The sequence below is a fragment of the Cynara cardunculus genome (genome assembly GCF_001531365.2).
Source record: "Cynara cardunculus var. scolymus isolate 2C chromosome LG 12, CcrdV1, whole genome shotgun sequence".
NCBI lineage: Eukaryota > Viridiplantae > Streptophyta > Magnoliopsida > Asterales > Asteraceae > Cynara > Cynara cardunculus.
This window is the reverse complement of record NC_037539.1, coordinates 36,322,479-36,339,543: the sequence shown is the minus strand read 5'-3', so window position 1 is coordinate 36,339,543 and position 17,065 is coordinate 36,322,479. Positions and strand designations below refer to the sequence as shown.

General features: G+C 34.8%; 1 protein-coding gene across 13 annotated transcripts in view; it reads right to left on the bottom strand.

Moving 5' to 3' along the window:
• The window catches only part of LOC112523439 (exportin-4-like), a 49,582-nt gene extending 36,178 nt beyond the window's left edge, over positions 1-13,404 (bottom strand). For 8 of the 13 annotated variants that reach the window (XR_003070265.1, XM_025133035.1, XM_025133036.1 and 5 more), the window contains exons 1-10: positions 13,288-13,404; positions 13,001-13,086; positions 12,108-12,195; positions 10,190-10,298; positions 7,913-8,011; positions 6,167-6,209; positions 3,493-3,564; positions 3,311-3,406; positions 2,757-2,981; positions 2,072-2,255 (exon numbers count right to left, since the gene is read on the bottom strand). Coding sequence is in view for 12 of the 13 variants with exons in the window: in XM_025133035.1 (XP_024988803.1) it covers positions 2,072-2,255; positions 2,757-2,981; positions 3,311-3,406; positions 3,493-3,564; positions 6,167-6,209; positions 7,913-8,011; positions 10,190-10,298; positions 12,108-12,195; positions 13,001-13,084 (1,000 nt within the window). In the remaining variant the exon portion in view is untranslated. Of the gene's footprint in view, positions 1-2,071; positions 2,256-2,756; positions 2,982-3,310; positions 3,407-3,492; positions 3,565-6,166; positions 6,229-7,485; positions 7,775-7,912; positions 8,012-10,189; positions 10,299-12,107; positions 12,196-13,000; positions 13,087-13,287 lie in introns of those variants that run through there. The other 5 variants (XM_025133044.1, XM_025133045.1, XM_025133043.1 and 2 more) reach the window with 4 other exon arrangements.
• Between the last annotated feature and the right edge of the window lie 3,661 nt (positions 13,405-17,065).

Here is a 17,065-nt window from a genome sequence, read left to right as displayed (position 1 = left end):
CCCCATGTAGAAAAGCACTAAACACATTGTTTCCCCTCTGTTGGGAAAGGTAAGTTGTAAAAGTTCTATACTTCTATCTCATCCATATCGTTGACCTAGGGGCTGATTTTGTCGGTATGAGTTTGTACTGTGTTGAGTGATGATTTAAATGGTTCAAGGGGGTGGTTTAGGGTGCATCTTCTCAGGCGTGCAACTGGAGAAGAAAACAGAACTAGTTGTGCTTTAGGCACTGTATTTTCAAAATGAAATATGAAGCGCAATGTATACCATTTCAGAGTGAAATAGGAATTGCGCAGGAATTTAGTAGAAACATAAATAAAACATGGAAAGATGATCATAAATGAATCCAATGACCGTGTAGTTTATAGTCCAAGCAACAAGGTGTAGAAATGTCATAACATGGGCTACATCCATGGGCATGATTTTAACAGCATGGGAGGCGTACGCCTCGAGACGCGCCTGCGAAGCGGCCCAAAACCTTATGTGAGGTGACGCTTCTCCAGGATGGCTGGGCCAAACGCTTTGATTGACCGCGGAACTGAGGCAGTGAGGTGGTGAGACAGTAGTGAGGCGATCGCCTCTATTGGCTGTTCTGATTTGTGTGAATCCACACAAATGCATTGAGCCTTCTCTCTCAACTTGGAATCGGCGCACGACCTCCTTTATTCTCTCTCTTACTTATTGGAGTCTCCCCCCGTCCCACTTCGTATATTTTCATTGTGAGCAGTGTGTGTGTATACTGTGTCTAGTGGTAATACACACACACACACACACACACACATATATATATATATATGAAAATTGTGTCTAGTGGCCGTATATATGTAGTAAGTATTCATGTATCTTGTGTCTACCATATTCTGTATCTATCGTGTTCAGTGCATAATAATTTGGAGAGAGAGAGAAGGAATGGATCAAATTTATTATCATGAAATTGATGAAAGCTTTGGAGAGAACCAGCCTCTCAAATTGCTGGAAGTCGTAGTCTTTCAGTTTCGATAAAGCCATAAAGGAAGTCAAATATTCCAGCATTGTGCATCAATTGGTATAGAAGTGGTTGATCATGGAGGCCATGACAGGAAAAAGTATAGTATCAAGAGTGTGAGATGGAACTATTGCAACAGTACAAGTAGAAATGTCATTGCTGAAAGAGGATGTTAGGAACACAATGAAACAAATGGAATAAATGATTAAATTACAAGAGTGCCAACGAAAATCAGAAACAGCAGGAGAATCTTCTGTAGAAACAGATTCTGGACCACCAGTGAGGCGTAGGGACAATGAGAGAAATCCGGAAAAAATCAGGTAATAACGTAGACTAAAATGTCGTAAGATAGAATTGCTGATTCATGATGGAATCAGCCCAGATGGGTGGAATTTGTGGGCTGGATGTTATTTTGAGCTTAATTGGCTTATCAATGAAGAGAAATTGGAAGTTTCAGTGCTTGCGTTTGAAGGAGAAGTTTGCGGTTTAATTGAGGATCTAAGTCGACCCCTCTTGCATTGGGAAGAAGTGAGAGAAAGTTGTTGAATCAGTTTAGATTGGTTGGAGAAGGTAGTTATGCAAACAGTTTCTTGCACCAAGGCAAGAAGGAACAGTGGTCGATTATAAAATATAATTTGTAATATCCATTAGAAATCATACCTGAGAAATCAGCCAATTATGAATGGGATTAGTCCAGAACTCAAGTTCGGTTACTAACGCTGAGTGGTCCGAGTAAAGCAATGGAGTTGGCACAAAAGATGGAAGAAGAATAAAGCAGTTCAGTTGTCCAGAAAGAACAAGTCCATGGGCCTCACCAGGAAAACAATCAAAGGTGTGGGAAAAGGATCAATGACAACTAACCAGCAATGGAAAACCCAAATGCAACACAAACTTTTATGTTTTGATATACAAGAAAATTATTAAGTTATCCATCACAAATTCTCTCATCTTTGTTTAATTGATAATATATCATCATCAACCTAAAGCAACTATTGCAAAATTCATGAAAATCTTGCCCCAAAAAATAATAATAACAAAAGCCAACAGGAACAAACATTTAACATGCTTTAAAAGAGAAATGCTTACCAGATGGAAATATAGTTCCTGTCAGCGAACAAAGCTGTACTATGACTTTTCGAGCAGAAACTGCAAGAGGACAGTCAATCCAGTAACCTTTACATGAGAATTTCTCCCTCAGGACACCATACAAGCCCAAAACCCACCCTGTGTGAGCACTTGTGATCAAAATATCACGCCATGAAGGACCAGGCTTCAAAAAATGTAAAAGCTTAGTTATGCTTATGTCTTAAAATTAGTGCTGCATAATACACCAGTTGATTGATGCAACAAATTAGTTAAATAGGCAACATCATGACGGCAAAAGATTAACCGCTCCTAAATCGATTAGTCAACAAATTTGGTGATAAAAGAGAACTAGTAGTAAAAGAAGAGAAAATAAGAAGCGCAGAAAGAACTCTTATTTCACATATTCTGACAAGTGCAATGGTCTTATTTATCGATCAGTTAATTGAATCCTAAAGCAGTTGTACTTCTTCTCAATTTCCATTTTAGTCACTGGACTCTCAATTTCAATCTCATCAATGCAACCGATTACTCGAGCTTTCAGTAAAATAACTGAAACGTTAAATTGTGAAAGTTCCATGCTTTCTATGCAGATCAGAAAATTCCAGGACAAAGTAGAGATTGGATATCAGTATGTTTTTTATGCAATTGGCTCTTTATCAACTGTTGAAAGTAATAAAACCATTACCTGGACCAGTGTATAAGCTGAGTTACTATCTTCTTTAGCAACAAAGGAAAAAACGTCTATACTGTTCTTCACAACTCTGCCACTGTTACTAAAGTCCCAGTTAAGAACTTGGAGCATGAAACGAAGTGCTGTTGAACAAACTCTTGCTTCTGAGATAGCAGTATCAGAATTTATAATTGCAGTTGTAACACTTTGGGCAGCCTCCATTGCCCAACAATAAAACGTCTGTGCCATTAAGAGAGAAAAATAAGGAATAATGAGAAAGTGAGAAGCATAAAGATAAACTTTCTAGGGTCCCATTCTGTAGATCTTTCCGTTTTCTTTTCAATTTGAGTTCTCTTGTTTTACACCTCTACGAAGTAGGTACACCATAAAAACATTTTACTGTAATACATGTGGTCCATCTGCTTTTCACAAAAATTCAAAGTTACTCAAAGTGGAAAACTTCCGAACTCAAGGATTCCCCTTTCATAGTTAAGTTCAAAAAACATCTAAGAATGGCTTGTTATACGAGCTCTGGAAGGGAATGGTTTAGAGAGGACAAACAACAAAACCTTCAGATAATCATGCTCCAAAGATGTTCGACATTGCTCATGGAACTCCCTAGGAAGGCCCAGAGCAGTAGACGTAGATGGAGAAAATTCAGACACCTGAAATTTATTTTTGTAGCATGAGAAATTTGTAGCAGCGAATTAGAATGGAGCTGTGGTATTCAACAACATCATGTGACACATACCAATGACTCAAGGAAATTGATTCCAGTAAACTGCACATCTAGTCCATGGTTACCGACTATAGCCAGTTGTATCTGAAGACAAAAAATTATCATGAAATTCTGCCAATGAAAAAATGAAGTTGTTCATAAATATCACGACAAAAGAGGTAGAATAGAATCAACTCCTAGCCTTGCCAAACCATATTGATGTCATTAGTTAAACAAGCAATACAACCATATTCATTCTACCGAGTTAATCATATAAAATTTCAAATAAGTAAAATTCTGCATGTAGCTACTAAAAGAACTATTTAGACAACATTGGTGCTCTTTATTTGCTTTCAAAATATTTATAAAAAAGGTAATATCAAGAGATGTATAGACTATAATCTACAGGGACTGGCTATTCGAATGCTATTAAAATAAAAAAAGGAGAAGATGATATAAGAAATAAGAAGCACCCCACCCCTCCACCAACAAGTACATAGTAATCAGCGGTAGATCTTCTGGTAATAGGACAACATGCCTAATAAGCATCTGAAAACTCAACATAGAAACTTTCCTGGATCTTCTTAGTGAATGCTCCAGTAGCAAGACGAACTCCATAATTTGAATACAAAATACCCCTACGAATGATCATTTATCACGAAAGCACTTTTTCACTCTTTCATATACTAGGGGATTTCACTTAGAAAAGAGCATCCCAATGTCCTCTACATATCGAGCTAACATGAATTAACTGATCATACTAACACATGCAACATGGTGTTGTGTAACAGACAGATAGTTAATTCTGATGACCAGTCCATATTTCTATGGATTCCGAGAAGACTTGCCCACATAAACGTCTTCGTCTTTGAAGCATGGGAGCATACTATCATAGAATATCAAGAACATAACTGCAGTGACATGAAGGAAGTACTGAGCCTCCCAAGATCTATAATCTGGAATTGTTGTCAAATGAAATTCTTGCGCTCCTCAAAACCCTGGATGATCATCTCCTTTCAATGTCATCAACATACACTATAAGTCTATAACAACAATTCATCTGTTCTTGATGCCTATCGAAGCTACTCATTGTCACTCCAAGAAAAACCAAACTGTTGGAAACTTGGCAGAATTGTCCAATGAAACTCTAGGAGACCATACATAGACCATCAAAAGAGAAAGATTTTGTCCTACTAAACAATAAAACTGGGTTGATGATCCATATAGAGCTCAAGAAAGAAAATAAGAAAGGCATTATTGACATCCACTTAATGGAAAGACCAAAGAGTGATAGCAGCTAAAGTAACACATTCTAACAGGTCATCTTTGACATGTTCTAACATGTCATTTTGGATATACAAGAGAACACCTCTTCATAGTCAATACCATACGCTGTCGCTGATACACCTGCAAATAACCCTCCATAACAAGTCGGGCCTCTAGATGATGAGGGGAGCCATCAATCAAGCTTTATGGTGAATACTTGGTTACAGATGATGGTGCGCTTTCCAGGAGGAAAGATGTCAAGATCCTGGTAGCATGTATCTATAAGGCATCTATTTCAACCATAGTTTTGAACCGCCCTGGGTGTGTGTGAAGGGCCTTAACAGTACCCGGAATAAGATGGTCATCTAAAGGATAAAGCAATAGTGAAAGCACATGAATCATGGAAGAGAGCAATGTGATGCAACCACAAGTTACCTTGTGCGTGGCAATGGGTGTGTCAGGAAGATGAGCTCCAAGAAGATTAGATGTCATGTAACTTGTGGATTATGATGCTACCAGTACCTTTATCAGGCAATGCAGAAGCTTGAGGAACTCAACACCCACCCCCCCCCCCCCAAATCAGGCTATACACAGGAGACACATGTGCCTGAACTGGATGCATGTGTTGGATTCAAGGCAGAGTTCAATCAGCCAGATGACTACTTGAAAGAAACTGGAATCGGAATTTTAGAGCACTCAAAATGTATTAGTGAGAAATGAAGGTGGGAAACTCGGTAGGTGAAAAGAGAACCGTGTCTCATCAAAAGTAACATCAGTTGTGGCAAAATACCGTTTGACACTAAAACACTGATTCCCTTTTTGAACTCTAGAGCAACCTAGGAAGTGGATTAGTTTACAACGAGTATGTCCATGATCACGAACAAAGCAGACGCACCAAAGACTTCTAGGGATGCAGAAAAAGGTTCTAGAAGAAGATTATTAAAAATGCATTTGTCCAATTAAAACACAAGCAAGCAAGCATGCAATTTATCATAATCTCACTGTCAAAACCACATTTCCTTAAGAATGATTCAGAACTTGATGACTTATCAAGAGTAATCAGCAGCATCAAGCAGATGACAGCTCTTGCATTTGATATATCCATTCTGTTCAGAAGCATATGCAAACAATACTGGATGGAAATTTCTTTTTGCCACGGGAAAGTGTTAAATTAGCAAGATATTCTTTGGCGTCCTCACCAAGCAATTTTAATAGATACGTTTTTGAACATAAGCATAACAAACACATAAGAAAGTGATCTAGTTTCTAGTAAATAAGCTCAAGTAGCAAAAAATAAGTCATCAATGAAATTAGTAAAATAACCAAATCTCAAAACTGAAGGGTCCAGCAAAGGTCCCTGAAATATTGGTATCAACTAAAAGCGAAGGAAGAATTGATTGTAAAGGGTATTGAAAAGGATGAATGTACTTCAAGGAATTACCTCAGAGAAAAACCCATCCCTCTCTGCAGCAACGAATTCTAGCCTACACTCAGCCAAACAAGCTGAAGCAGTTAGAAAAACTTCATTCGTGGCTTAAATGTTAAGTTTCAGCGATAATTCATAGTATAAAAATGTGTGAAACAAAAAAGAAATAAAGAGCCAACAGTTTGATCTAAATTCCTGTTTTAGTTAATATATATCATATATGTGTTCAAGAAAATCCCTTAAATGGCATACCAGTGAAGCGTGTGTGCACTATTCTATTTCAAGGATAGAGATACCCAAAATTACTTGATATTCATTTCACTTTAGTAAAGCCATCTATTATCGCCATACAAACTTGGGAGCTGATCTTTCATTCCACAACTAATCTCGAGATCATACATAGATACAATAGGCATAGGGACCAAAACAAGAAATGAAACAAGTGACCAAAATTGTAATTATTTGCCTACAGATAATTGTTTTGGGAACTAGATCGCCACACACTATTTATCATATAAAATGATTGCATATTTTTTATTTCCCATAAAAGGGGCATATTCCTGTGTCGGGATGGGTTTGGGAGGAGACCAGATAGCTACGTGTATGAAAGGGATTTATCCCTGCTGTCTTTTTCTCTATATAAATGCATTCAAGATTTCACAATACATACAAAGAATTCCTGGTAATTTGTTTCATGCAGCATAAGATTTAAATCAAAAGATATGGAAATTTCAATTCAAAAGATTTATATCAACAAATCGATAAGGAGAGACACTAGGTTTCGTGTTGTCTATCTTTTAACTTCTCAGGAAGTCCCATGGTGATATACCACAAAGTATCTTTCTTTCTATTTTTTCATATACATGTGCATGTGTGTCTGTGTCTGTTTGTGTAGGATGCTTTATGAAATTTGACATCAATGTACAATACCCAAAACTGTAGACAAAAAGCTAAAAATCACTGTTCTTCACTGCAAACTGAAGATGATGCGGACAGATAGAATTCAGAGAAGACAAGATTTAAATTATTGGTAAGCTACTTTATATTTCAATGAAATGACAACTAGTCCTGCAGCAGGATGAAGAGCAGCTATTTAGAATGAATAGAGGATCTGGTGACACCTATATTTATTAAGTATAAAATTTCTCTAACGATAAGGTTATCTTTTCTTCAGGTGATTTGATTTCATGACAAGCAGGGGCTTTCTGGAAATAGTGCCTTCTTCTATCAGCATAGTATGTTCCGTTTGCATATACTTAATAAAGGAGATGACATGCATTTTAAGAAAAAAAAATTAAGTAGAATCTCATGGGATACTACATAAAATCCCCTGCTGCTAGTTTGAGAATTCAGCACTCAAGACAATGCACAATGCGAGTAAAGCAGCATTGTCACCAAGCTACCATCCAATAACAAGAACCTATAACTGCATACTCTGATAATAACACAATCTGGAGTTTAACAAATCTCAGTGACGCTCTAAGTAAGAAACTTTCACCAACTTCCAAAAGATATACCCCCTTCAATTTCATCCAAGTCATCATGAGATCTGATTCAACACGTTTATTTTGGCTTTGCTGATGATATAACTTGTAGTCGTACAAACTTCTACAATCTATTTTACTGAAACAACATAAAAGTAGGATTGATTTGTCTATTTTTCACTACTATTACAGAAGAACGTCAAAGGATGGCACATACTTCAGGATGCTCATAAATAAGAGATTTAACCAGATGGATAAATTTTTATGAGGAACTTACCAACCCCTTTTCAGTAATTGAGCTGCAACGGAGGAAATTTTTGATTGAACATAGCCGTCCGGTGAACTTGCATGTTTCATTACATAGGTCAAGCAAAAACTGCAGAAAGTAGAACATTAATTACTGAAGTAACACATGGCTTACAAAGTTCATAAATTTACTTGATACATCGTGGCCTACATATAATCGGCATCATCAGGAACATTTCAAATCAGATTGATTCAGATATAACTTTGACAAGCCTTCTCAACCAGAAGGTACAATTTCTTAAACTTCTTAAGAAGTCTTTAGTGGATTCAGAGAGATCATAATTTTGGACATGAGGCTCTAGAGATACCATTATATTATTCTTATTTCTCATAATTTGAACCTGTGTACAGATCTCCAGACACCTTATATCCACCGTCATATCATGCAGTCCCCTGCCAGCAGCACCTATATCACAGGTACAAAAACTTCCCCGTGACAGCGCTAATACAACTACCCAGCTCACTTCAATAATTGCCTTAACAAATATGCAACCAGGAACCTCATGCTGATGTTGCTATCATCCTGTCCACTAGACTAGCAGTAAGACCATATTATATCAATCACAAGTCCAGGTCAGAGATAAGTTTCAAGCATGTTATTTTCTTTTATTTAATGCCTGATTATCTGATTTAGTAAGAATGGCATGATTACGATGTTTGCTCAGGTAACAATTTACGATATTCTGACTTGTTAAAAATGTTTGTTTATGACTAGGTTCAAGCAGTGGAGGGCGGCATTGGAAACACAAGGTCGTGCACTAGCCGCTCTAAGACTTAATATTTGGTGCAACTCAGTGGGGAGTGTATTGACGAGGGAGTGGAAGTCAATACTGGGGAGGCAAATGGTATCCCAAAAGGACAGCTTCAAGTATTTAGGCTCCACGATTCAGAAGGAGGGAACAATAACACATCGCATGAAGATGTGGTGGAAAAGTGGCAGGCTGCCAAGGGACTGCTGCATTAAAACTGGAGGAACATACTTTAGGGTAGCCATTGAACAAGCTATGTTGTATGGTCGGAGTGTTGGGAGACAAGGAAAGCCATCAGAGGAAGTTGGAAGTCACACAATGAGGATGATTAGATGGACCTGTGGTCGGACCATGTCTGACAGGATACCAAACAGGTCTTTCGGGCGAAGTTAGAAATTGCGTCAATCACAGATAAGTTGAGAGAGAGAAGATTGTCGTGGTCGGGACACATGGCAGCTCCAGTGAGGAGGGTAGAAAGCATGACATTTGATGGGACGAGAAGAAGGAGCAAGCCGAGGAAAACGTGGAATGAGCAACTAAGGAATGAAATGGTGGCCTTGGCCATTTCCGAGGACATTACCTCTAACAGAGTTCTTACAGGTGCAAAACTAGGCTAGTTAGGGGACTTGTACTAGAAAAGACAAAAGGAAGGGAACTGAAGAGATAGTGAGAGCAAGGGGTTAGAAAGCCGGCTGGGTTGTATAGTTTTTTCTATACATTTGCTACGTTTCCTTGTGCATGCTTATGTTTTGATGGTGTTACTTAGCTTTTAACTCGTATTAGTTCTTTCCAAAATTTGGTTGTCTCAAGTTTTCTTTGTCTCGCACATTTTTCATAAGTCGGGGGTGATCACGGAAACGGTCATTCTACTCCTAGGGGTAGCGGACATGTCCGCGTATTTCCCACCTTAAATCCACCTTCGGGTCTGGGTAGGATATATTGTGCCCATTTGGTTTGGTTTGGTTTGGTTTGGATCAATCCAGCTTGAGACGACTCGTATTGGTGTGACTTCATTCAGATATGCTTCTATTGTTTGAAAATATGTGGATTTTGTTTGTTTGGTCAATTCTCCATTGATACTTTGTTTAACATTTTGAGCTTGTTTCTTTATGCTTCGTACAGTTCCCAATTTGAACCCTGATATCAATTCTTTTAACTGGTTATTTCTCCCTGTAGTTCCATGATTCCATCATAATTCAAATAGGAGAAGATAACAAGGTTGTTCAAGTTTTGAAGAAAAAAATATATCTTCTGCGTTTTTTGATTATGTTTAAAATATATCTTCTGCTTATTTGATTATCTTTGGTCTCGGGCATCAAGTTCACAGGAGTAAAGTACTTGTACATTCTAAGTATTAACACAAAACAGCTTTGACAAACCACAACATTATTAGGAAGGAAGGAAAGAGGGAAAAGGGGTATACGTCCAACAAAAATCACATCGCAAAAACCCAAACTTGGCTATTAACACTGATGACAATTGCAAAGTTATAAAAGTACCTAATCAAGCTTTTTTTCTCATCAGGTGAAAGAAATGACCATTCTCGTATAGCTGCATCTCGAATTGCTCCGGCTGCTTGAAACCTTGCATTTGCCAGTTGAGAATTTTCTGGACACAATAAAGAGACTGTTGATATGGAGAAACAAAACACTCTCCGAACATCACTCTTCCTTGCTAATCCAACCGAAAAGTGATTGCAGCTTTTTTTGATTGATTAGAGATCAATAACATTTCAAATGTTGATATCCCATTAAATTCAATTTTTCCTCCAACCGATACCATTTAACATCGCTTTGAATTTGAAAGATATACAGACACTTCTGTTTAACAAATTGCACCAGGCAAATTCTCTTGTATAATAAAAAACTTCATGTTACTCGTAGATTGAATTCTGAATGTTGGTAGACAATGATTGCTTCATTTAAAGTAAAATAACTACAGTTTTCCTTTAGTTAACAAAAAAGTATTCATATTCACTTACATTTTTGTGCAAACATATCTTGTTTGGGTAACAATTATTCAGAAGTAACTATATTCTGAATAAAACGAAATGAAAATTCATGAAAGAAAAAAAAATTACAAAATGCGCCAAATAATAGGTTACAGGAAAATTAAATCCATACATTATTCCATCTGCAAAAGTCTATTGTAGAATGATTAGAGCATCTACTCAGCAATTAACTTTATCTTGTTTTTTGACAGTTACATGAAGTTGAGAAGTTACACAGATGTTCTATTTTTATCTAATAGATTTAAGTTTTTACAGGAACTTTCTATAAGCATGATATAATGAAGTACTAGATGTCCATTCAAGTACTAGATTGGTAAGCATGATATAATGAAGTGTTGGTGGATAGCACTTCTGATGTGTTGCATTAGATGTCCAGTAGATTCCGTTATATAGGGGTTTCATCTTTTTGTCCACATCCCACAAGCCGTCACTTACATCAAATAGCTATTAGCACACTAGTTTACACAACAATTAGGGTAGTTAAGTTGGTTTGAGCATTTTATTCTTGACCAGACAACATTGACATCCTAGGGAACTTTCACCAGGCTCCCTTCGGCCCATCTTACTATCCCACTAATCCTGTTTCAGACAGCCTTGGCTCTTACCACAAGAAAAGATCTTGTTCACATAGATGAACAACCAGACTGCATCCTAGGCCCTCAAATGCGTGGTTGTTGCTATATGCTTTAGTGATAATTAGCCACCCATCAATTATATTCCGTTAAGCAGGGTTACTATTTTGCCTAAATTTGTTTTATTATTTATCACCCAGCTGACAATGTGCTTCCGATAAACAGGTTTCCGCTCATAACATAGCATAACCATCAGCCCGATTATTTACACGGTAGCCAAAATCATATCCCAACTAAAAGAGTCATCGACAGCAGCCTTGCCTCTGCAATGACCATTTCTGACCACTAGAGTTGCACACGGACTGGTAATTGTGTTGGACTAGGCAACTAAGAACGATATCAATTCATTTGAGGAGCTGTAGACATCACTCTAGATTCAAGCTTCCACAATAAAACATTGTGCAAGTAATTAGATCACCGTTATAATTAAAATCCACAATGGCAATCAAGAAACTTCAACATTGGATTAACTTCTTTAGAGGAGCAACATTCTAGTAGTGGTACTCTTTTTCAAAACAAAAAAAAAACTAGTAGTCGAACCTAATTTGAACTATCCTACAACATACTACCTTTTTAGATTGGTGTGTCATATCATATGTGCACTTACTGCTGCCTAAACTGAAGTGGTCAATGTGGATCATAACATATGTTGATCCTTAAGGAAATACCACCTTATAAACCTTACATTTAAGCATGGTAAGAGATGATCCTTAAAAAAGACCACATTATAAACCTTACATTTAATCATGGTAAGAGGCGACTTTTTTCACTTACCAATGATAAACTGGCATGCCTGGTATGGCCGAGGGGACTGGCATAGGGATAATATAGTTGCCTCAGCAGCTAATGGATTTACATTAATCTGCGTATTTAAACAAATGAAAAGGCAAGAATATCCTTAGTACAAGCATGTTTACACCTTGCAAAGGATGGGAACTGAGAGAGTGTTAAACTCCAAATTAATAATAAAGCATATATAATTTTACTCCAAAAATGAATTGAACTTCGAACAAGACGCAGAGATAGGTAATAGGATATACAGCTGGAACCTGGGTTTAAGGTTGTAATAAATTATCGCACCTTAGAAAGTGCAAAACCTAGTCCATTCTTGAACTTTAAGAACTTATTTATGTAATAAACTAAGTTGGATAAATAAAATTTTATCTTAATAAATAAAGCATATTTCACGAAAATCTACATGCAGCATACACTGGAAGAACTTAAAAGTACAAAAGCAAAAACAAACCGCAGACTCACTAAGCATATCAGGACAGCTGATAATAGATGTACTAGTGATCTTCATATGTTCCCTAGAAATGTGTAAAGAGGAACTCGATGTAAACCCATATTGACCACCTATACAAACTCACTTCTGCCAACTACCACCAAAGTTACATCTTTTATAGTTTTTTTAGGGGAGATATAGTAATTACTAGGAGGGAGTGTCAATTACACCTTGCTTTTCTTCTTACTGGTAGGAATTGCCTTAATTTTGATGGTAAAACTGTAGTAGTTACAGATTGACCCATTTGCATTAATGTAGACTGGTTTATCAATCATGACCATAGAAGTCACACTCAATAATTCACCTCCTAACAAATACTTTGATAATTAGCAACTGAGGGGATAACAAAATCAAGTTTTAGTGAATGGTAAAAGAGGGAAACCTGAATAGAGCTGCAAGCAATTTCGATTGCTTGCATAGTGGCTTGAAGCTGACCTAAATCGCTGTTTCCATGCCCTCCATTCATTTCTGTTCAAAATAAACATAAACCCACATCAGCAAACACAAAACACACATACAAAAAACAAACAGACATCTGTAATCAGACACAAGAAAGTGCTTCCATACGATTGTCCGACTGAATAAAAGAACTGTGGTGAAATGCAGTTCAACAATTGAGTAGGAAAAACATCGTAAAATAACTGAGCAGAAACATAAAACAAAGCATACCGATTGCAAAGTTTGATTGAATTGAATAGCAGAAGTTCGACGGCTACGAACAAGAACAGATTAGAATCCAACCAGAAATTGTCTGCAGCGCAGAGGTTTTACAATATACAGAGAAGACAGGAAAGAACAGTTCTCAATTGTGACAATTAGCAGAGGAATATGATGACAATATATAATGTCAGGAACACCCCCTATACTTTGAAAAATGAGCAATTCAGTCCTCTATGGACTACCGACTATCGGGGTGTTCATGGGTCGGGTTGATCGGGTTGTAGACATTTGAACAACCTAATCTAATGTTTGCTGTTTGAAAAATCTTAACCCAACCCAATCCGAACCAAAGTGCAACCCAACCCGTACGGGTTGATCGGGTTGATACTTTGGTACATTAAAATATTTTCTAACCTAAAATATGTTATTTCTCTACTCATAATTTCTTTTTCATCATCAACCATTTGATACAACTTATTCATACTTATTACGTATATCACATTTAGTTAATTTTTTCAATTTACATATATATGTTCACAGTTATTGAACATATATACAAATGAGTTATATAAAGATGTGAATAGATTGAAAATATGTGTATATGAAGAGCATACATGATAGTGTAATTGTCTAATGTACATATTAATAGAAATTCAACAATCATATTAAATCCAAGAAATAAAAGGATACCGTGTTCATCGGGTTGGGTTGGGTTCAAATAATAGTAATCCAATATCAACTCAATACCTACGATTTGACAATTTTACAACTCGATTAGATATCGAGTTGCTTCGGGTTAAATTATTTCGTGTTGGGTTGGGTTGATCGGGTTGGTTGGGTTTTTAAACACCCCTACCGGCTATGGCATGTAATATATTGTAAATCGAAAATAAAAAAAATTGAAATTCATAAATGAATAAAATTATAAATTATAAATAATGGTTAAACATATTTTGATAATATAAATATTACAAATAAAAACCCAAGAAGATATATAGATTTAGGTGTAAAATTAAATATCATAAAATTTCTTTCATATTATAATTTAAATATTTAATATTTAAAGGTAAAAATGTAATTATTTTTTTTATGATGGGTTATTGTTTTATAAATATGGGAGTATATTTTAAATTTGACTCATGACATGTGTCATTTGTAATAAAACAGGTCTTTTATAGTCATTATTTTTTTCTGTTAACTGTATTAATTAAGGTGAATAATAATTAGAAGAGTACTTTCGTAATACAGCGAGATATATATTTCGATTTTAGTGTTTCGTTTTATTTTGTTTCTGTAGATGTTTTAATACGGTTTTTATGTGGTTTTGAAAAAGATATAATGTTTTTGTTTTTTAATAAAATATAATTTAAAGATATCATAAAATTTTGAAAATAAATATATCAATATTAGTATCAAATTAACTATTTAAAAGTTCTTGTTTTTTGTGTAATTTCTTTAATTTAATTTTTTATTATAATTTAATTTAGATTTAGTAACGAAGTAATTTATTTTTGATTTAATAATATAATTTTTTTATAAGGATAATGACTAAGTATTTTGTTAGAACTCAATAAGTATTCTAATTATATTTTATATTTCTTATATTTAAAAAGAAATATTTATCTTGTATTTGACTATATTTATATCCAGTTAGTTACACGAATTCAAACATGAAGCTTTAATAAGTTATACTTACGCACAATTTATTTGTAATCTTGAATTTTAAGTAATATGCATCAATAAACAGTATTTCATGTATAAAAAATTGTTTTTAAAAGTTTTTGTCAAATGCTTTCACATCCTTAACATTGTTATTGCTACATGCCACAATTTGAAGATTTCAGTACGTTCCTCTCTAGATTATTGCTATCTTCCATCATTTTAAGATAACGTCTGTTAATAATACCCATATGAAAGATATAATATTTGTCTATAATAATTAATTGATTTGCTTGTTTGTGTCTACTGTAAGCAGATTACAAGTCGTATTTTGGTCATGTTGTAGTGTATGGTTCCATATGCTGGTAAATGGTGCTGGATTTCGGGTTCTTTGTGGCTTAATTTGTTCTGGTTGTTCTTTTTGGTTCTATACTGTTTCATTAACTTTTGTTCAACTTGTTTTCTTTTAGGCTCGATTGTTTTCCTTTTGTTCATCTGTAAGTCAGGATAATGTAATCGGTTTAAACAAAACATTTGTTGACCCTTTTCTAAATAAGCTTTGTAATCTACACATGGTTGTTGGTATTTTTAGACGCAACTTTTAGTATATTTGGCGCAACTATTAGTATTTTTTAAGCACAACTTCTGGTAATTCTGTCCATTCGTATACATCTATTTATGCCTTGGATATATTTTTTTATGTTTTGAGAAGAGTAATGAAAATGGTATATTCGCTTCGATTTGCATATCAGTTTCAGACATAGAAAAATGTGCAAAACTGTAACACCCTCATTTTTATCATGAGATATGTTACATAATCTAAAATAAATTCTCCATAAATACTCCAAAATGACGGTTAAACTAAAACTTTAGACTATTTACAGCGGAAGACTTTAAAATAATAAATATGTAACTTAAATGCTAACACCTTAGATGCCGGATTGGTTTACAAATTTATCTATTATAAGGAGAACTGATTAATTTTTGATAACCGTGAGATCCAATGTGAACCACTTGTTTGAGATATTTAAGGATATTTTTTTAAATAAGCTAAAAGGATAATATACTAATTCTATTTTTGACAACTAATCAAAATATTTAATTAAATTTTTTTAAGGGAATATTTAATTAAAATTTGTTACCTAATATATCAATTACCTAATATACATCGTATTTTAAAGACGTTTGTGAATCAAAGTATATAATAGTGATAACACTCGCAATGTTTCACGTGTATCACAATGTATAATCTTTGTTTTATGAAAATGTATCATAGTGTGCGTTTTTGTTATTTTCATTGTTTTACAAATGGTATCACATTGTGCATCTTGTATGTATATATCTGGGTATCACAGTGAATATCGTTTGTAGGTATCACAGTGTGTATCTTGTGTTCACATAAGGTTCATCGGAATAAGGTTCACCGAATAAGATTCATTGGAGAGAGGAAAGATGAGAGATGGGAGATGATATTCATAAAATCCCTAAAATGCCCATAATTAATATTTTAAGTTAAATTGCCAAAATTATTAAATTTCTAATTTAACTTTTGATTTATGGTTGAGATTGAATCTCACGGTTACCACAAACAAAACAGTTATCATTTGATTAGGCCCCTATATATATACTAGAAGGGTACTCGCGCAATGCAGCGAGATAAATCTTCATTCTAAAGTCTACCTTTTATTCGTTGTCTCTATCGATATGATACAATTTTATGTGGTTTCGAGAAAACGATAATGTTTTTATTATTTGAATGAAATATAAATTTGAAGATAACATAAAATTTTGAAAATAATAAAATTGATATTAGTATCAAATTAAYGATTTAATAGTTATCGTTTTTTGGTGTAACTTATTTAMTTCAATTCTTTATTATTAGAAGAGTACTCGTGCAATGCARCGAGATACATATCGATTTTAATRTTCAATTTTATTATTTGTCTCTGTCGATGTTATAATACGATTTATGTGTTTTTAAGAAAGCATTAATGATTTTATTTTTGAATAAAATATAAATTTGAAAATATCATAAAAATTTGAAAAAAAAAATATATCAATGTTAATATCAAATCAATATTTAAAAGTTCTCATTTTTTTATGTAATTTCTTTAATTTATTTTTTTAT